The sequence below is a fragment of the Pelophylax lessonae genome (genome assembly GCF_965119305.1).
Source record: "Pelophylax lessonae genome assembly, chromosome: 9".
NCBI lineage: Eukaryota > Metazoa > Chordata > Amphibia > Anura > Ranidae > Pelophylax > Pelophylax lessonae.
The window spans coordinates 268,718,329-268,739,413 of NC_138776.1; the positions used below are offsets into that span (position 1 = coordinate 268,718,329).

The window sequence follows — 21,085 nt, forward strand, 5'->3', positions numbered from 1 at the left end:
ACGATCTGTCAGCAACACCACCACCTGGGTCACCAACAACCATCTCCACAATGTCCCGTGGAAGCGTTCAGCTTTCCATCTCCCAAACACTTGAGAGGAAGAGGAAGTACCCCCCTACCCACCCGCGATCCCTGGCCCTGAATGCCAGCATTTCAAAATTATTGGCCTTTGAAATGCTGTCATTCCGTCTGGTGGAGACGCACAGTTTTAAAAACCTTATGTCGGTGGCTGTCCCACAGTACGTCGTGCCCAGCCGCCACTACTTTTCCAGGCAAGCCATCCCTTCCCTGCACAACCAAGTGGGGGAAAAAATCAGGTGTGCACTGCGCAACGCCATCTGTGCCAAGGTCCACCTAACTACGGATACGTGGACCAGTAAGCACGGTCAGGGGCGTTATATCTCCCTAACGGCACACTGGGTAAATGCAGTGGCGGATGGGCCTGAGGCGGATAGCAATTTGGCGCATGTCCTTCCACCACCGAGGATTGCAGGGCGCTTCAGTTTGCCTCCTGTTCCTAACTCCTCCTACTCCGCTTCCTCATCCTCTACCGCCTCCTCATCCGGACAGCGTAACACCTTCACCACCAACTTCAGCACGGCCAGGGGTAAACGACAGCAGGCAGTTTTACAACTTGCCTGTTTGGGGGACAAACCACACACCGCGCAGGAGTTGTGGAGGAGCATGGAACAGCAGACAAATGAGTGGTTGCTGCCAGCGAGCCTCAAGCCCGGCCTGGTGGTGTGCGATAACGGGCGAAATCTCATAGCAGCTCTGGGCCTAGCCGGTTTGACGCACATCCCTTGCCTGGCGCATGTGCTGAATTTGGTGGTGCAGAGGTTCCTTAAAAACTACCCCGATATGTCAGAGCTGCTGCAGAAAGTGCGGGCCGTTTGTGCGCACTTTCGGCGTTCTCACCCTGCTGCTGCTCGCCTGGCAGCGCTGCAGCGTAACTTCGGCCTTCCCGCTCACCGCCTCATATGTGACGTGCCCACAAGGTGGAACTCCACCTTGCACATGCTGGAAAGACTGTGCGAGCAGCAGCAGGCCATAGTGGAGTTTCAGCTGCAGCACGCACGCGTGAGTCGCTCTGCGGAACAGCACCACTTCACCACCAATAACTGGGCCTCCATGCGAGACCTGTGTGCCTTGTTGCGCTGTTTTGAGTACTCCACCAACATGGCCAGTGGCAATGACGCCGTTCTCAGCTTAACTATCCCACTTCTATGCCTCCTTGAAAAAACAATTCGGGCGATGATGAAAGAGGATGTGGCACAGGATGAGGAGGAGGAGGAGGATGAAGAGGTAACATTTCCAAGGCTTTCAGGGCAGTCATTCGCAAGGGGCTCCGAGGGTGGGTTCCTGCACACGCAAACGCCAGGGACGCAATTGTCCAGCAGGGGCACAGTTCTGGAGGATGAGGAGGATGAGGAGGAGGAGGAGCTGGAGGAGGAGATGGAACCATGTTCACAGCAGGGTGGCACCCAGGCCAGCTCATGGCCATCACTGGTGCGTGGCTGGGGGGATACAGAGGACACGGACCATACACCTCCCACAGAGGACAGCCTTTCGTTGCCTCTGGGCAGCCTGGCACACATGAGCGATTACATGCTGCAGTGTCTCCACAACGACCGCCGAGTTGCCCACATTCTAACTTGTGCTGATTACTGGGTGGCCACGCTGCTGGATCCCCGTTACAAGGACAACGTACCGTCCTTAATTCACTCACTGGAGCGCGATCGCAAGATGCGCGAGTACAAGCGCACGCTGGTAGACGCCATGCTGCTGGCATTCCCATCTGACAGCGGGGCCACAGTGGAAGCACAAGGCAGAGGAGGAGGAGGAGGAGGTCGCCAACGCAACCAGGGCACCGCCAGCACCTCAGAAGGCAGGGTTAGCATGGCCGAAATGTGGAAAAGCTTTGTCAGCACGCCACAACAAACAGCAGCACCAGCAGCTCAGATGGAACGTCTTAGCAGGAGGCAGCATTTTACCAACATGGTGGAGCAGTATGTGTGCACACGCCTACATGTAGTGAATGACGGGTCTGCCCCCTTCAACTTCTGGGTCTCCAAATTGGGCACATGGCCTGAGCTTGCCCTTTACGCCTTGGAGGTGCTGGCGTGCCCTGCAGCCAGTGTATTATCTGAACGGGTATTTAGCACGGCTGGGGGCGTTATAACAGACAAGCGCAGCCGCCTGTCCAGAGACAATGTGGACAAGCTCACGTTCATTAAAATGAACCAGGCATGGATCCCACGGGACTTTTCCGTACCTTATGCAGAATAGCAATGGATACCGACCTTACCCACCCATTGTTCCATTTTTGCTCTTTCTCACTCTTTTGGGGTGTACCCTCATTTAAAATTTGTGAAAAGAAGCAGTGTTGGCTACCTCGTCCTCCTCCTCAGGGCCAGATTAATGTAGGGGCTATTGGAGCTGCAGCTCCAGGCCCCTACCTTTTATATAGGCCCCGGGTTGGCCATATTCACTGTTACCGCTCTTCTGTCACTTGTAAACACAGAAGTCTGGCTTCTATGCTCGCTTCCCCAGGCAGCACCCTCAGAACCTCCCCACACAGCGTGAAGGCCGGACAAGGAGGGACAGTTGGCGATGCATGGATGTGTTTATGGGCTTCAGAGACAGCATCCCATGTTGAATTAGGCATGCATGGCTGCACCCTTCCTCCTCTGGGTGCATGGCAAGGCACGGCCCTAAGGCCCTTCAAAATCCTCAGCACCAAGCCCATGATGCTGTTAATCCGGCCCTGGTCCTCCTCCACCGCCGCTTCCACCTACACCGCCCATAGGTGTGCGCAGCCTATTGCATTAAGGTGTGCACCCCAAAGTTGAAATACACATGCATGTGTTTGCCAGCAGGGAGAGTAATGTATCGGGGCCATGTACCTGTAGGCAAGGAGAAATAGAGCAGAGCAGGTCCCAGGGAGATCTTTCCCATCTCCTCACTGGCAATGCTATGTGCCCTAGGTGATTAGGGTGTGCCCAGGCACACCCAGCACACCCTGTGCGCACGCCTATGTCACCGCCACATCCACCACCACCTCAACCTCCCTCCTACTCCATATGGGCCTCGTCCTTCAGAGATGAAGAAGAACATTGTTTTATTTTTCTGTTTTTTTTTGTTGTTTTAAGTTATTTCCCTATCCACATTTGTTTGCAGAGCACTTGCCATGCTCTTAATTACGTTTTGCTGCCATTTGCAGCACTCTAGCCCTTTCCTTTGGTGTTTTAGAGCCATTTTAGTGCCTTAAAGTTCGGGTCCCCATTGACTTCAATGGGGTTCGGTGTCCGGGAAAAGTTCGGTAAAAGTCCGGGACACGGACCCGGACTTTTTTTTAAAGTTCGGCCGAACCCGTCGAACACGGACATCTAGGTGTCCGCTCAACCCTACAAGTGTGTCTTGCCTAGAGTCAAGCATGGTGGTGGGAGTGTCATGGTCTGGGACTGCATGAGTGCTGCCGGCACTGGGGAGCTACAGTTCATTGAGGGAACCATGAATGCCAACATGTACTGTGACATACTGAAGCAGAGCATGATCCCCTCCCTTCAGAGACTGGGCCGCAGGGAAGTATTCCAACATGATAACGACCCCAAACACCTCCAAGACAACCACTGCCTTGCTAAAGAAGCTGAGGGTAAAGATGATGGACTGGCCAAGCATGTCTCCAGACGCAAACCCTATTGAGCATCTGTGGGGAATCCTCAAACGGAAGGTGGACGAGTGCAAGGTCTCTAACATCCACCAGCTCCGTGATGTCATCATGGAGGAGTGGAAGAGGACTCCAGTGGCAACCTGTGAAGCTCTGGTGAACTCCATGCCCAAGAGGGTTAAGGCAGTGCTGAAAAAAAATTGTGGCCACACAAAATATTGACACTTTGGGCCCCATTTGGACATTGTCACTAAGGGGTGTACTCACTTTTGTTGCCAGCGGTTTAGACATTATTGGCTGTATGTTGAGTTATTTTGAGGGGACAGCAAATTTACACTGTTATACAAGCTGTACACTCACTACTTTACATTGTAGCAAAGTGTAATTTCTTCAGTGTTGTCACATGAGAAGTTAGAATACAATATTTACAAAAATGTGAGGGGTGTACTTACTTTTGTGAGATATTGTATATATTGCAATTTTGAGCACTAAAAATACATTTATTGTACTTTTTCTCTTTATTTATTTAACTAATGTTTACCTTTAATAAAGCATTGCGCTATCATCTGATAAAAGAAAAAACAAATTGGAACTACCACCATTTTATTATCTAGGGGCTTTGCTTTCAGAAAATATATGTTTGCGGGTTTTAACTAATCCATACCTGACAGAGGAAACAATGGGCCTGTCTATAAAAAGAAATAAATATTGTTAGATGAATGTGAATTCCCCGGTGATTTACACAGTGATTTCCTATGATGGTCAGCTCCATCTAGTGGTCATAATGTAGCAGAAATATTACAATACCACATTTATACCATTAGATGGCACTGATGGTCATAGGAATTTACTGCTCACAACCCATTGAAGAATTGTTTCACAAATCGATCTCTACGTGTTTCTGAAATCTTTCCGCACAAAATGTACTCAGCCAATGAAAGGTAATGACTCCATTTTTATTTTTCTCCTGCTATCAATGGCCAACATGGGACAACACTTCATCCATGTCTTTGGTGATCTCTGATCTCCTTATGAAGTGTTTCTTACATGATAACGATCAGCAATGGAGTATATCTCAAGTGTATATATCAGGATGTACTTCTTGCCCACATGTCCACCAACATTCATATAGAAGACATTACCCGATTTAAGGCACTAATACATCTCCAGGATTGTGTGGGACCCCTGATGTACAGGAAGACAGGACTTCAGTGAGGAACAATTCCCTCACTCAGGACAGGAATACGGCTTCTCCCCCGTGTGAGATCTCTGATGTCTGGAAAGATCAGTCTTCAGTGAGGAACAATTCCCTCACTCAGGACAGGAATATGGCTTCTCCCTCATGTGGGAGCTCTGATGTCTGGAAAGATCGGACCTCAGTGAGGAACAATTCCCTCACTAAGGACAGGAATATGGCTTCTCGTCCGTGTGAGATCTCTGATGTCTGGAAAGATTGGACTTCAGTGAGGAACAATTCCCTCAGTCAGACCAGGAAAGTTCATTCTCCTCCGTGTCCAATCTCAGATGACTGTAAACAGAGGACTTCTGTGGGTTACACTTCCTCCAATCAGAAGAGGAAAGTGGATCTACCTCCGATTGCAATCTCACATGTGATTCAAGATCAGACTTACTTTGAAAACATTTATCGCATCTATGACAGGAATACGGCTTCACAACATTGTGCCATCTTAGATGACTGGAAAGAGAGGGCTTCTGTGAAAAACATTTCCCGCACTCAGGACAAGAATACGGCTTCTCCCCTCTGTGAGTTCTTTTATGTGCATAAAGAGTGTTTTTCAAACTAAAACATTTCCCGCACTCAGGGCAGGAATATGGCTTCTCGCCTCTGTGAGATCTCTGATGTTGGGAAAGAGTGGACTTCTGTGCAAAACATTTCCCACACTCAGGGCAGGAATATCGTTTCTCCCCTGTGTGCAATATCTGATGTACGGAAAGATAGGACTTTTTTGAAAAACATTTCCCACACTCAGGACAGGAATACGGCTTCTCACCTGTGTGAGATCTCTGATGTTTGGAAAGATTGGACTTTATTGAAAAACATTTCCCGCACTCAGGGCAGGAATACGGCTTCTCACCTGTGTGAGATCTCTGATGTACGGAAAATTTGGTTTTATTTAAAAAACGTTTCCCACACTCAGGGCAGGAATATGGCTCCTCGCCTGTGTGAGATCTCTGATGTCGCGAAAGTTCGTACTTTACTGAAAAACATTTCCCGCACTCAGGGCAAGAATACGGCTTCTCGCCTGTGTGAGATCTCTGATGTATGGAAAGATCGGACTTCAGTGAGGAACAATTCCCTCACTCAGGACAGGAATATGGCTTCTCCCCCGTGTGAGATCTCTGATGTCTGGAAAGATTGGACTTCAGTGAGGAACAATTCCCTCAGTCAGACCAGGAAAGTTCATTCTCCTCCGTGCCCAACTTCAGATGACTGTAAACAGAGGACTTCTGTGGGTTACACTTCCTCCAATCAGAAGAGGAAAGTGGATCTACCTCCGATTGCAATCTCACATGTGATTCAAGATCAGACTTACTTTGAAAACATTTACCGCATCTATGACAGAAATACGGCTTCACAACCCTGTGCCATCCCAGATGACTGGAAAGAGAGGCCTTATGTGAAAAACATTTCCCGCACTCAGGGCAAGAATACGGCTTCTCCCCTCTGTGAGTTCTTTTATGTGCATAAAGAGTGTTTTTCAAACTAAAACATTTCCCGCACTGAGGGCAGGAATATGGCTTCTCGCCTCTGTGAGATCTCTGATGTTGGAAAAGAGTGGACTTCTGTGCAAAACATTTCCCACACTCAGGGCAGGAATATTGTTTCTCCCCTGTGTGCAATATCTGATGTACGGAAAGATAGGACTTTTTTGAAAAACATTTCCCACACTCAGGACAGGAATACGGCTTCTCGCCTGTGTGAGATCTCTGATGTTGGGAAAGTTGTGCCTTTACTGAAAAACCTTTCCTGCACTCAAGGCAGGAATACGGCTTCTCCCCTGTGTGCAATCTCTGATGTTGGGAAAGTTGTGCCTTTACTGAAAAACCTTTCCCGCACTCAAGGCAGGAATACGGCTTCTCACCTGTGTGAGATCTCTGATGTTTGGAAAGATTGGACTTTATTGAAAAACATTTCCCGCACTTAGGGCAGGAATACAGCTTCTCACCTGTGTGAGATCTCTGATGTACGGAAAAATTGGTTTTATTTAAAAAACGTTTCCCACACTCAGGGCAGGAATATGGCTCCTCGCCTGTGTGAGATCTCTGATGTCGGGAAAGTTCGTACTTTACTGAAAAACCTTTCCCGCACTCAAGGCAGAAATACGGCTTCTCGCCTGTGTGAGATCTCTGATGTTGGGAAAGTTGTTCCTTTACTGAAAAACATTTCCCGCACTCAGGGCAAGAATATTGTTTCTCCCCTGTGTGCGATCTCAGATGTATGGAAAGATGGGACTTTATTGAAAAACATTTCCCGCACTCAGGGCAGGAATATGGCTTCTCCCCTGTGTGAGATCTCTGATGTTTGGAAAGATGGGACTTTATTGAAAAACATTTCCCACACTCAGGGCAGGAATACGGCTTCTTCCCTGTGTGCGATCTCTGATGTATGTAAAGATTGGACTTTAGCGAAAAACATTTCCCGCACTCAGGACAAGAATACGGCTTCTTGCCTGTGTGATATTGTTTATGAACATTAAAACTGGATTCAGTACGGAAACACATCCCGCACTCAGCACAGGAAAACCTCTTATTTGTGTGAAGGACCGCACCACCCCTCACAGTCTGAGGTTCCTCAGGATAAGAGGAATACTATGGTCCGGCACTGTCCCTCACAGTCTGAGGTTCCTCAGGATAAGAGGAATACGATGGTCAGGCACCGTCCCTCACAGTCTGAGGTTCCTCAGAATAAGAGGAATACGATGGTCCGGCACCGTCCCTCACAGTCTGAGGTTCCTCAGGATAAGAGGAATACGATGGTCCTTCTACACTGTGTGGTCCCGGATGGACATTTGAGGTAGCCGGGTTTTCTCCTGGACTATAAAGTGTGATGTCCTCATCTTCTACTTTACAGTCTGGAGACAAAGTGAGACAATCCTCTGAGGTTTTCCTCATCTCCCGTCCATCTACTAAAATAGAAAAACAAAGATTATTACTAGACATCAGCAGATTGGTTCCCCTAAACCAGGACTCCGCCCACATCAGACAGCTTTGTCTCTGAGGATCTTACAATTCCCCCCTCAAGGTAACTAGTAAATGGGTCCTCTGATCTCCTACCAGTTCATTTCTTTATTCATGGACCTTAGTCAGAGAGTGAGGAAACAACGAGAACTGTCTTTTATAGGAGTGACAGTGATGAGGGGATTATAGGACGAGTGTCCCCTCCCCCTCTGTCACTCATTGCCATCTTCCCAACACAAGAAGTCCTGCACTTCCTTATTTAGTCCATGATTTAGCCATGAATAACAGCGGGGCTGAGTCTCACCAGAGGTCAGAGAGTGAGGATGGGGGGAGAACAACCAAGATGAAGACTGGACTGATCCTGAAGACCACCATCATTGGGTTACTGACTCCTCCCTCATTATCACTTTCTGTTTAAGGTTCCAAAGTTGGAGGATGTTATCACATTATTATCACCATGTAAAAGTCTGTCCTCCAATCAGATCATCAGATATAAAATGTCCAGCTGGTAGGAAATGGGAGTAACAAAAGAGAATCCATATTATGTGTATATATAGCAGTGGGTAGAGGGGAGAGAGCAGAAGTCAGGAGTATATAATGAACAACATAGAGTATATAGTGCAGGGGTCAGGAGTATGTAATGTACAACATAGAGTATATAGTGCAGGGGTCAGGAGTATGTAATGTACAACATGGAGCATATAGTGCAGGGGTCAGGAGTATGTAATGTACAACATAGAGTATATAGTGCAGGGGTCAGGAGTATGTAATGTACAACATAGAGTATATAGTGCAGGGGTCAGGAGTATGTAATGTACAACATGGAGTATATAGTGCAGGGGTCAGGAGTATGTAATGTACAACATAGAGTATATAGTGCAGGGGTCAGGAGTATGTAATGTACAACATGGAGTATATAGTGCAGGGGTCAGGAGTATGTAATGTACAACATAGAGTATATAGTGCAGGGGTCAGGACTCATAATATTTGTGTTCAGTAATCAGTGTCAGAGGTCGCACACCGCTGCCTCCCATCTCCTGAGACTGCACTCAGTAACTTGGGTGTGAGACTATACAGACATATCCCTCCACCCGGCACAGCCAGCAAATAACAGAGCAAGTAACCCCGGGAGAATTGTTCTGTCAGAGAACTTGCTAGACCTGGACATGGGGCAGAAGACCCAAGGTACATACCCCAGGTGTCTAGGTCAAGCAACGTCAATGGTAAAAATCAACATTTTACTGCCAGCTGAACCCCAGAATCTCCATAAATCCAGTCTAGAGACATAAATTGTGTCTGCAGCACAGAGAAGGAAGATTATCCGAGAGAAATACAGGAATACAGGACGGGGAACACAGCTCAGGAAAGTGACCAGGGTATTACAGGCTGATATCACCCAGTCCACGCCCTACTCTGGACCAATCAGTGAGCAGTATGGGTGGAGGAATGTATTTAGTGTTAATGACCCACCTGTGCTGATCTCTGTAGGAGTGTCCTCCTCTATAAATGTCCCCGTTATTCCATCCTCCTCCATAGACTGCTGATCATCCCTCACATACGTCTCTTCGTCATCTGCTTTAACCTCAAATTCTATATCGATTGGATCTCCACTCTAAACCAAGAAATTGAGAAAGAATATCATCTGTAAAATATAAGCTTTATTATTGTGACATCACTTAAGAAATCCACACATCATCTCCGTGATTCTGTGTTTTATAAGCTCCGTCCCAAAAACCTTGTAACATTGAGGGATGGTGTGACTTTCCTGTGTGGAATCCCGGGAATACAGAGGACGGGGACATCTTTCTGGTGGGTTTCTGTAGCTGGATGACTCATCATCGTCCTCTTTTATCTCTTCTTTAACCTCAACTTTAGAATCTCTCAGGTTTCCACTCTGAATATATAATAAAAATGACATCAATGGTAACAATGCAGATAATGTACAGATCCTAATGATACTATCAGTGATTGTTCCTCATCTACCTGATGATGGTGAGGGATGGTGTGACCTTCCTGTGTGGAACCGCAGGAATACAAAGGACGGGGACATCTCTCTGGTGGGTTCCAATTACCAGGTGGCTCCATCATATTCTTGTGTCCATCTGAAAGTTCCTCCTTCACTCCATACTCCTCATCCTCCTCTTTATACTCTTCTTTAACAACAATATTATCATCCCCGAGGTTTCCACTCTGAATATATAATAAAACATTCATTGTAACAAACATGTTTGTATATAAATCATAACTACCCACAATTGTTACTCCTCTACCTGATGATGGTGGGGGATAGTGTGACCTTCCTGTGTGGAATCCCGGGAATACAGAGGACGGGGACATTCTCTGTTACTAGGTGACTCCATCATCTTCTTGTGGAGATCGTTATATTTTTCAGAAAACTGCTCAATCACTCCATGCTTTTCATTCTCCGCTTTAGCATCAATATTATAATCCTTCAGGTTTTCACTCTAAACATATAATAAAGAATTTATTATGAGAAACAACCTTGTGTATAAATTATAACTATCAGTGATTGTTCCTCATCTACCTGATGATGGTGGGAGATGGTGTGATCTTCCTGTGTGGAATCCCGGGAATACAGAGGACGGGGACATCTCTCTGGTGGGTTCCCATTACTGGATCCATCTGTAGGAAACACACACACTGACTGAATACATTGTTTCTATGTGTTTATCAGATGATGGGGGATCTCGGTGGATCCTCTGTACTGCTCTCTACTTTACAATAAAGTCTTCTCTTACCCAGTGATGTGAGGGGCGGCTGATTCTCCATCATGACGTCCTTCCCACCACCTCTCACCTCTCCTGTCAGCAACTCAATTATCTCTCTGGAGACCTCTAGAATCTTCCTTATATTTCTCTATTCTATCAGGGAAGGAGGTGGAGGCAATGTGATGGTCATATCATCTCCAGATATCACAGGAGGAGAACCCTAGAATTGAATACAAATAGTAAAATCAAATGACATTCCCAGAATCCTCCTCGCCTCACTGGTCAGGTCTCCATTTTATAAAAACCCCACTGGGATATAATTTACCCACATAGGACCCCTCGCCCCCTCACTCTGTTGGTTCAAAGCCTGTTGCAAGCAATTCTGGTTTTATTACACACAACACAGGAGCTACAGTCTTGCTTTATTAGTGAGAGGGACATTTAGAGGAGCTGTGAGATCAGTGTGATGTCATAGGATCCTCTGACTCTGGTTGGAGGATACTGGGAGGAGCTGTGTGGGGCGTTGTGTGGGGTTTCCGTACACAGAATTATTTCTTCCGGGTGCGTCCCACCTCTCCTAAACTGAAAGATGAACTTTGTCATTGGGCTTTGCCAGGACACATCATATTCCTGTGATCTCTGTGTACTTTGGAGACTTTACTGATCACATTTTAGGATGAATATCTGAGACTGGGATCATTACGGAAAAAAATAGTTGTTAGGAAATCTATTACAAATGACCTTTTTCCCTCTTTCTTCCTATTTGAATCTTATAAAATAAAGACATACAGAATAACTCCCCCATTACCCACGACTAAGAAAAAGCGGTATAATCCATTTAGACTGATAAGGTGAGAAGGTGATTGGTGGGAAAGGTGACACATCTCTAAAATGAAGAGAATGTTTCGGCCTCGTAAGTGGGGAAATGTTCTGACCCTGAAGGGGTTAATCTAAATTTCTGCACTATATATGTGTCTATCATTATCTGCTGGAGATAAAAGTTGTCACAGTGAATATGGAGGAAGAGGACGGACATGACGGGGGGTTACTGGGTGTAAATAGAAAATAAGATCTTATTACCTCCTCGATTGCCACTTCCAGCAACGTCTCTTCTCTACTTCCTCCCGAATCACCTTTCACCCGGAACTTCCTATTTATACCTGACATCACTTCCTGTCTTCCATAGAGACTTCCTGTCTGGGTACACATGAGATCACCACCTTGTGCAGCTCAGAGGATCTGCAGCCCCGAGAAACATCTCGTAGTGTGCCCACCAGGGCCGGACTGACCATAGGGCAGACCGGGCACTTTCCCGGTGGGCCGCGGCCCCGCGAGTCATCACGATCACGGTAGAAGTAAGTTCCCTCACTGCGGCCGCCGGCCGTTGCCAGCTACACCGGCTCCGCGGCCAATCAGCCTTCTACTCAGGGGGGGTGTGACAGTCACACCCCCCTGAGCAGAAGGCTGATTGGCCGTGGAGACGGAAGTCAAGTAGTCTAAAAGTCAACAGTGTAGTTCCCGCCGGCCGCCGGTGTCCTGCCCGGCGCGGCCAGCATCGGACGGTCACGGCATTGCTCTCAAGCAGCTGCAGCTCCTTCAGTTAAGTCAGACTCCGGGCTGCTAGCAGGGGGGGGGGCTCCTTCAGTGAGGGCTGCTCTGGCTGCTCGCGGGGGGGGGGGGGGGCTGTTTCAGTGAAGTCTGACTCCGGGCTGCTCGGGGGGGGGGGCCGCCGCGGGGACTCGGGGAGAGAAGAGAAGGTAAGTGCCTGTCTGCAGACAGTGCTGCTGTGCACTGTGTACTGAGATTACACCGGCCGTGTGTGTATGACTGCTCAATAGGAGGGGAATGGATGGGGCGGCTGCAGCCTGCATATAGAGGATTTTTTATGTTTACCTATTCCTCCTGCTGCTGGATGGATGCCTGATTCTCCTCTCTGCAGGCATTCTGCAGCTGCAGGAGGAATATGGAAATATCAATTTCTCTATATGCAGCTGTGACTGTCCCATCCCCCTCCTATACAACTTCTTTTACTCCCCCCCCCCCAGTGATCTTGGCCACCCCCCCCAGTGATCTTACCCCCCCAGTGATCTTACCCCCCCAGTGATCTTACCCCCCAGTGCTCTTGACCCCCGCCTCCCCCAGTGCTCTTTAGCCTCCCCCCTGTGCTCCTTAGCCCCCCCCCGTGCTCTTCAAGTCCCCAGCCCACATTGCTTTTCATCTCCCCCTATGCTCTCTGGCTCCCTCAGTTCTCTCCACCCCCCTGTGCTCCATGGCTTCCCCCTAAGTGATTTCCAGTCCCCCCCCAGTGCTCTCCAGTCCCCCCCCCCATGCTCTCCATCCCCCTGGTTTTCCCTGCCCGCCCCCCCCCCCCGTGCTATCCACACCCTGCGCCTTCCAACCCCCCTGCAATGTTATCCAGTCCCCCCCCCCTTAATTCTCCCCAGTTCCCCCCCCTGCCCTTCAGCTCCTCCAGTGCTATCTGCTTTCCCTGTGCTCTCCGGCCCCCTTAGTGTCCTTCTATCATGTCTGCAGTCTCTTGACCATCTCCTGTACTATGTCTGCAGTCTCTGACCATCTCCTGTATCATGTCTTCAGTCTCTGACCATCTCCTGTATCATGTCCTCAGTCTCTGACCATGTCCTGTATCATGTCCTCAGTCTCTGACCATGTCCTGTATCATGTCCGCAGACTCTGACCATCTCCTGTATCATGTCCTCAGTCTCTGACCATGTCCTGTATCATGTCCGCAGACTCTGACCATCTCCTGTATCATGTCCTCAGTCTCTGACCATCTCCTGTATCATGTCCTCAGTCTCTGACCATCTCCTGTATCATGTCCGCAGACTCTGACCACCTCCTGTATCATGTCCGCAGTCTCTGACCATCTCCTGTATCATGTCCGCAGTCTCTGACCATCTGCTACATCATGTCCGCAGTCTCTGACCATCTCCTGTATCATGTCCTCAGTCTCTGACCATCTCCTGTATCATGTCCTCAGTCTCTGACCATCTCCTGTATCATGTCCCCAGTCTCTGACCATCTGCTACATCATGTCCTCAGTCTCTGACCATCTGCTGCATCATGTCCTCAGTCTCTGACCATCTGCTGCATCATGTCCTCAGTCTCTGACCATCTGCTGCATCATGTCCTCAGTCTCTGACCATCTCCTGTATCATGTCCGCAGACTCTGACCATCTCCTGTATCATGTCCGCAGACTCTGACCACCTCCTGTATCATGTCCGCAGTCTCAGACCATCTCCTGTATCATGTCCGCAGTCTCTGACCATCTCCTGTATCATGTCCGCAGTCTCTGACCATCTCCTGTATCATGTCCTCAGTCTCTGACCATCTACTGTATCATGTCCTCAGTCTCTGACCATCTGCTGAATCATGTCCTCAGTCTCTGACCATCTGCTGCATCATGTCCTCAGTCTCTGACCATCTGCTGCATCATGTCCTCAGTCTCTGACCATCTGCTTTATCATGTCATCAGTCTCTGACCATCTGCTGTATCATGTCATCAGTCTCTGACCATCTGCTGCATCATGTCATCAGTCTCTGACCATCTGCTGTATCATGTCATCAGTCTCAGACCATCTGCTGTATCATGTCCTCAGTCTCTGACCATCTCCTGTATCATGTCCTCAGTCTCTGACTATCTTCTGTATCATGTCCTCAGTCTCTGACTATCTTCTTTATCATGTTCTCAGTCTCTGACTATCTTCTGTATCATGTCCGTAGTCTCTGACCATCTCTTGTATCAGGTCCGTAGTCTCTGACCATCTCGTGTATCATGTTTGCAGTCTCTGACCATCTCCTGTACTATGTCCAGCGGGAACACTCTGCAGCCGCACCGCACAGCACACCCAAGGTAAGTGGAGGACTGGAGAGAGGAGTGACTTCTACTTAGGGATTTCTTTTGCAGATAGGCTGGGCTGGCACTGGCAGCAACAATTTTATTCAAAGAAATCAGGATTTCTTCTGCAAATAGGCTGGCACTGGCAGCAACAATTTAATTCGAATCAGGATTTCTTTAGCAAATAGGCTGGCCTGGCACTGGCAGCCAGGCATAGTACTAGTCTAGTACTATGCCTGCCAGTGCCAGGTCAGCCTATTTGCAGAAGAAATCCTGATTTGAATTGGTCATGTCATGTGTCTGAGATTGGTTTTTGTTAATTTTCTGATCTGATGCCACTGCCAGCCTATTTGCAGAAGAAAACCTTATTTTTCCTAATTTTTTGATCATGTGTCTGATGACATTGGTTTTGGTAATTGTCTGACTCTGATGCCAGCCTATTTGCAGAAGAAATCCTGATTTGAATAAAATATTTGCTGCCAGTGCCAGCCTGCCAGGTGATCTAAGGTGTGAAGGTGCAGGAATTGGGGTGATCTGAGGTGTGATAGTGCAGGAATTGGGGTGATCTGAGGTGTGATAGTGCAGGAATTGGGGTGATCTGAGGTGTGAAGGTGCAGGAATTGGGGTGATCTGAGGTGTGAAGGTGCAGGAATTGGGGTGATCTGAGGTGTGAAGGTGCAGGAATTGGGGGGTGATCTGAGGTGTGATGGTGCAGGAATTGGGGTGATCTGAGGTGTGATGGTGCAGGAATTGGGGTGATCTGATTTGTGAAGGTGCAAAGCTCACTTGATTTCTTACTATTATTCAAGCGGTTTAGAGCAGTTACTTTATATGAAGTTGAGTTGTTTTTTATTTATCTGGCACTCCCAATTTCTTTGAAAACATTTTTCGGCACACTGTGCCCAAAAAGGTTGTCACCCCTTGATTAGAGTAACCCTCATCTTGTGCTGCTTCATACTATTTTTAGGACTCAACCATCAAAACAGGATTTAAAGTAAGACAAAAAAAAAAAACAGCATCATATGGCAGCTCTGATCTAAATTGGACCCAGTCTGTCAGATTTAACTAAAAAAGGTCCCGTAATCGAATCCACACATCCTGGAACATTAAATCCTGTCATCAACCATCCCGACGAACGCCACGCCCCGTCACGCCCCCCTCGCGGGCTGCTCAGTCCAAAATGCCCGGGCCTATTTTTTGTCCCAGTCCGGGCCTGGTGCCCACGGCCTTGTGCTGTGTGTGTATGTACTGTATATCCTTATAGATGGGTCATCTCCGCTTCCACCAAGGGGGAGAGAAATATATTACTGCTCAGTCCAATCTTTCTCAGCCAGGGTTCCTGCAAAGCTTTCTAGGGGTTCCTTGACCAATGAACAATTTCTGTCTCTCAGTAATAACTAAAAGATATCTTTATAATAATCAATAATAGATCCTTAAACCATTTATGAATTTCACATATAAAATGGTCAAATGCTAAATCAATGTGAAAATCCGTTGTGGAAATAAACATGAAAACATTCCAATAAAAGTGATATAACAAAATAGTGACACAACACGTCACCATAAACGTGACGTGACATTTAAGTGAAAAAGTACAAAGAATTAAAGTCCAAATAAATGTGTATCAAACTGATCTTCAAAATGTGTTCCAAAATGGGTACTGATTGTGAACCCATCGCCAAAAAATTATTGTTGTGAAGAGAAGAACCACCACCGGCAAACAGAGAGGCTTACTAGAACAAGTGGACCCAGTTTGGGATACGCCTAATGGGTCGACTCATGCGATGGTGTCTGCACACCCAATAAGGCAAGGGGGAAAACGATATGGCATGTTGTATACAGTACATATGAAAGCGCTTTCTTGATATCTGAATCGGAAGTGTTCTGAACTTTTAATAAATATTTTCATTGTATGGTTTTACACTATGTGGAGGCTTTTGGTTTCCTTTTTTTGATGATCCATACATGAGCGTTTGCTGTAGAAGAATCTATCTGTGTCTGAGAGTATTGTTGCTCATCCTCTTCTGAATCCTTCTACTGAGGGCAGACAAGGAATATTCCAGCATAAAGAGAGTTGCTTGGAGAGTGGTGTGAGGAGCGACCATTTCATTTTCCCCTTGCGTTAATAACCATCTTAGGGAAAAGGTTCCTTGTAAACCCCACGAGGAGGGGGGGGGGGGGGGAGTCTCTTTAGTCCTGGGTCCATTGTCAGTGGGAAGGAGGCTGGCTCCTAGGCCCCCCCAGGAGCTCAAGTCATGGTGGTGTCCATGACACTCCAGTACGGCATCCATTTTCTATTCATTCCCTTCTGTCACTGCATCCTTCTGGACCGGCATATCAGGATCTGACTCTGGTTGGGAAGCTTAGTGGGGGAGGAGGCGGGCATTTTAATGTTCTGGAAAAAGATGGCTGTATTAAGGCCACAATCTACATATATCAAACACTAGCTCCGTGGGCCAAGTCCGGGTCACCAGACCTTGTCCTGTGGCCCTCCCACCCAGTTTTGTAGCTGGATCATAGAGGAACTCCATTCTGCCACCCCTGGTTCTCACCCTGTGCTCCCTGCTGTCACTTGAAAAACATTGAAACCTTCTGTGGTTAGAAGGGACAGCTTTGCTTTCAGTGGCTTCCAGATGTAACCGATCCCCCACGGCGAAGCACGGCAGAGACAGGTCTCCACAATCTGAGAGCGAGAAGATCTCCCTGCAAGGTAGCACCGCCTGAAAAGGAAGTTATAAAACAGAACCAAATACACGCCTAGTAGAGAGAACCACCTACATAGGGCAGCATTAGAGCCACCTACCTAGGGAGAGGTCAGAGAGAGTAAAGATGCAAGGAAGCTTTGGGGGGGGGGGGGGTAAGGGTTGGTGTTGCAAGCTGTGCATAGCAAACCTCTAAACCCTGCACTCTGCACACAGCGCACCCCAGAATTCTGAATGTAGCGCACCCCTAAACCCTGCACTCTGAAAGTGATATACTTCTGTACTCTGCAGGCAGCACACCCTTAAACTCTGCACTCTATACGTACAGCACTCCTGAACTCAGCACATATGTCACTCCTGAAATCTTCAGTCTGTGCATAGAGCATTCCTGAACCCTGCACTCTGTAAGTAGCACACACCTAAACTCTGCACTCTGTACATATACCACTCCTGAACCCTGCACTCTGTATGTAGCACACCCCTAAACTCTGCACTCTGTACGTACAGAACTCCTGAACTCTGCACTCTGTGCGTAGAGCACTCCTGAACCCTGCACTCTGTACATAGCACACCCCTAAACTCTGCATTCTGTATGTAGCGCACCCCAAAACCCTGTACATAAAGTACTCCTGAACTCTGCACGTAGCGCACCCCTAAACTCTGAACCCTGTACGTAAAGTACTCCTGAACTCTGCACGTAGTGCACCCCTGAACCCTGTACTTAGAGTACTCCTGAACTCTGCACTTTATACGTAGCCCACCCCTTCACTGTCGATGCAAACTGCAATTAAATTGAACTTGACACCCCTGCCATAATCTGTTCACGGAATGGTGATGGAAAATTCTGCTTTTGTCAGGTATGCCACATATTGCGTGTGATAATGCTAGAAATGGATAGGGACATTAGTGTTTAAACGGGGTCCTGCTCTAGATTAGAGTTGGGCCAATCACCCCCCGGTTCAGTTCACACTAGGACTCCCAGAACAGAGAAAAAGTTCGGACCTGAGCCGCAATCTCTAATAAAGTCTATGGGACCCGAACATGAAAAATTAAAAGTTCTCATTTTTAAGGCTTGGCAAGTTATTGGCTGTAAAAAGGGTATGGGGACCCGGGTACTGCCCTGATTGACATGTATCAATGCAAAAAAATACTTTAAAAACTATAATTTTTTATGGAGCAGTGATTTTAATAATGCTTGAAGAGAAAAAAATAAAAAAGAATAATCCCTTGCCTGGGGGGGGTCATCATAGTCTGACTGTAAAGTGGCGCATCTGTACCATGTATAGAACCTGCTGCAGCAATAATTACATTAAAGGCTGTCTTCACTGCATGGAGTCCAGTAATGTATCCCAAGGTTTTGCAATGATTCGGATACACCGCCTTTGTATAGATGTTAGGAGATAGTGAGGTGTTGATTGAAGAATTCAAATACAATTAAAAATAGGTTCCGTAGAAGCTGCAGGATTACTGTCCAGGTCTTCATAAACTTCTGCCCTGCAGCCGGGCACACAACAGGCTCATTCACACAGTTCTTCAAGGACCAGTCTAGGGGAAAGTTGTTTTTGTGGTTTGTATTTTTGGAGAACTTGGATAGGGTTGAGGGAAGTGGTGGGATACTCCAAAGATAAGAACTATGTACAACTTGAGGACCTTTCTGAGCAAGCTATAATGAAGTCTGGCCTTGTAACAAACAGTAGACTTCAGCTTTAGTAGTAGTAGTTAGAACCACAAAAGCAAAGTCCATTTAAGAAGTAGATTAGCTGGACAGAGCTCTTCAGGACACAAGTGTCCCCTTTAATAGACTCACAGCTGAATATAAAGCACCAGAGGGGTAGCTGGAGCACAAGGTCCCCAAGATCTCTCAGTATCTGTACTCACAATGCCCAAGGACAGATGGATGCCTGTAATAAATGGCTAGACCATCCTTTTTTAACCGGGGTGCCTTGAGGTTTCTTCAGGGTTGCCTCGGCAACCCAGCTTCTAAAACCCAGGAGCTGAAGGATTAAAAAGTCTCTGGTACGATCATATCTACATTACTGAAGGCCAGAAAACCTCCCTCCAGAAAAATGTCTAACAGGACTTGGAGGCCTTATGTGTCCTCATGTAAAATCAAGAAGTTTCAACCCTGGATATACCTGATTGGATTCATTTTGGTTTTCCTCCAATAGGGGGGTGGAAATGTATTTGGCCTTAAGTACCATTAACCACTTGCCGACTGCTCACAGTATATTTACTGCGGCAGTCAGCCCCTCACAGGCAGAGCGACGTAGGTCTACGTCGCTAGCCTGTGAGGCTCTGGGGAGCGAGCGCGCGCCCGCGGAGGCGCGCTCCCGCACCCTCGCGGTCACGGACCCCCCCGCGCGTGTGACTGGCGGACCCGATGTCCGCTGGTCACTCGGCGATCGTCGGGGGAGAGGGAGAAAGTCAGGCGGCTTGTGTAAACAAGCCACCTGTCATTCTCCTCGGTGTAAAGACACTGATCACACAGATCTACTATGTAGAACCGTTGATCAGTGTCCTTACAGCTAGAGCCACAGCCAATCACAGTAGAAAGCACGCCCCTAGGGACACACACAGCCCCTCCCTCCCAAATAAAGTTAACCCCTTCACTACCAGTGTATTTTTACAGTAACAGTGCATATGTATAGCACTGATTACTGTAGAAATGTCACTGGTAACCCCAAAAGTGTCAAAAATGTCAGTCAAGGGTCCGATCTGTCTGCCCCAATGTCGCAGTACCACAAAAAAAATCGCAGATCGCCGCCATTACGCGTTAAAAAAAAAACAACAAAAATGACAAAAATCTTTCCCTTTGTTAGTAAACGCGATAACTTTTGCGCAAACCAATAAAAATACGCTTTTTGCGATTTTTTTTTACCAAACATATGTAGCATAAAACAAATTGGCCGAAAATGCTAAAAAATTTTGAGTTTTACATTTTTTTTGGGGAATTTCATATAAAAAAAATGTGAAAAATATTGTTATTTTTTGCAAAATTTACGCTCTTTTTTTGTTTATAGCGCAAAAAGTAAAAAGCGCACAGGTGATCAACTACCACCAAAAGAAAGCTCTGTTTGTGAGAAAAAAAGGACGTAAAATTTGTTTACGTACAGCGTCGCACGACCGCGTAATTGTCCGTTAAAATCACGCAGTGCCGAATCGCAAAATACCCCCTGGTCGTTTAGCAGGAAAATCCTCCGGGGCTAAAGTGGTTAAAGGCCAGACATCGGCTCTGGAAGTTTTTTTTCTCCCCAGAAACCAATTCTCATTTATTGATATGTACTTTTATTCATGGGCTAACCCATATGGTTCCACCTGTTAAGTCCCCCCCTGTGTCCATGAGACTTGAATTTGATCTCATCTGTCTTGCAAAAACCACCCTTTGAACCAATTAGAGAGATTCAGTTAGCCCTGTTGATTTAGAAGGTGTTTTCTTTTGTAGTGGAAATCACGTCGGCAAGAAGAGTGTCAAAATTGGCAGCACTTTCCTGTAAGGAGCTAATTTTAGCTCTCCACCATAACATACTGGTGCTACGTCCTTATCTGTCTTTCCCGTTGAAGATGGTTTTGGAGTTATTTGAATCAGGATATTGTCCTCCCTTCATTTTCTACTAGTCCTCAGTCACCGGCAGAGAAAGCTTGGCACACATTAGATGTGGTTTGGGTTGTCGAGGTTTATTTGAAAAGGTCTGCAGTGCTCAGGTAGTCACATTCATTTTTCATCCTTCCAAACGTCAGATAGCTTCAAAGTTGACCATTGCAGAGTGGATTTGTCAGCTTATTACACATGCCTATGGCTTGAAGGGTAAGACTCAGTACTGTTGGGGAAGGGTTGCCACCTTTTCTTCAAGCCAAACCCCAATAATTCAGCGGCACACGGCTATTTTGTTTTTATAGTATACACTATACATATATTTTGTGATTAAAT

The 21,085-nt window shown here is 47.1% G+C and overlaps 2 protein-coding genes across 2 annotated transcripts in view; both read right to left on the reverse strand.

Annotated features, from left to right (window-relative positions):
- The window catches only part of LOC309564017 (uncharacterized protein), a gene marked incomplete at both ends in the record, with an annotated part of 40,979 nt that extends 35,080 nt beyond the window's left edge, over positions 1-5,899 (reverse strand). The window contains 2 exons of the mRNA XM_082268641.1: positions 5,159-5,778; positions 5,885-5,899. Of these exons, the coding sequence (XP_082124767.1) occupies positions 5,159-5,778; positions 5,885-5,899 (635 nt within the window). The remainder of the gene's footprint in view (positions 1-5,158; positions 5,779-5,884) is intronic.
- The window catches only part of LOC309564458 (uncharacterized protein), a 1,566,033-nt gene that overhangs the window by 758,353 nt on the left and 786,595 nt on the right, over positions 1-21,085 (reverse strand). The window lies entirely within an intron of this gene.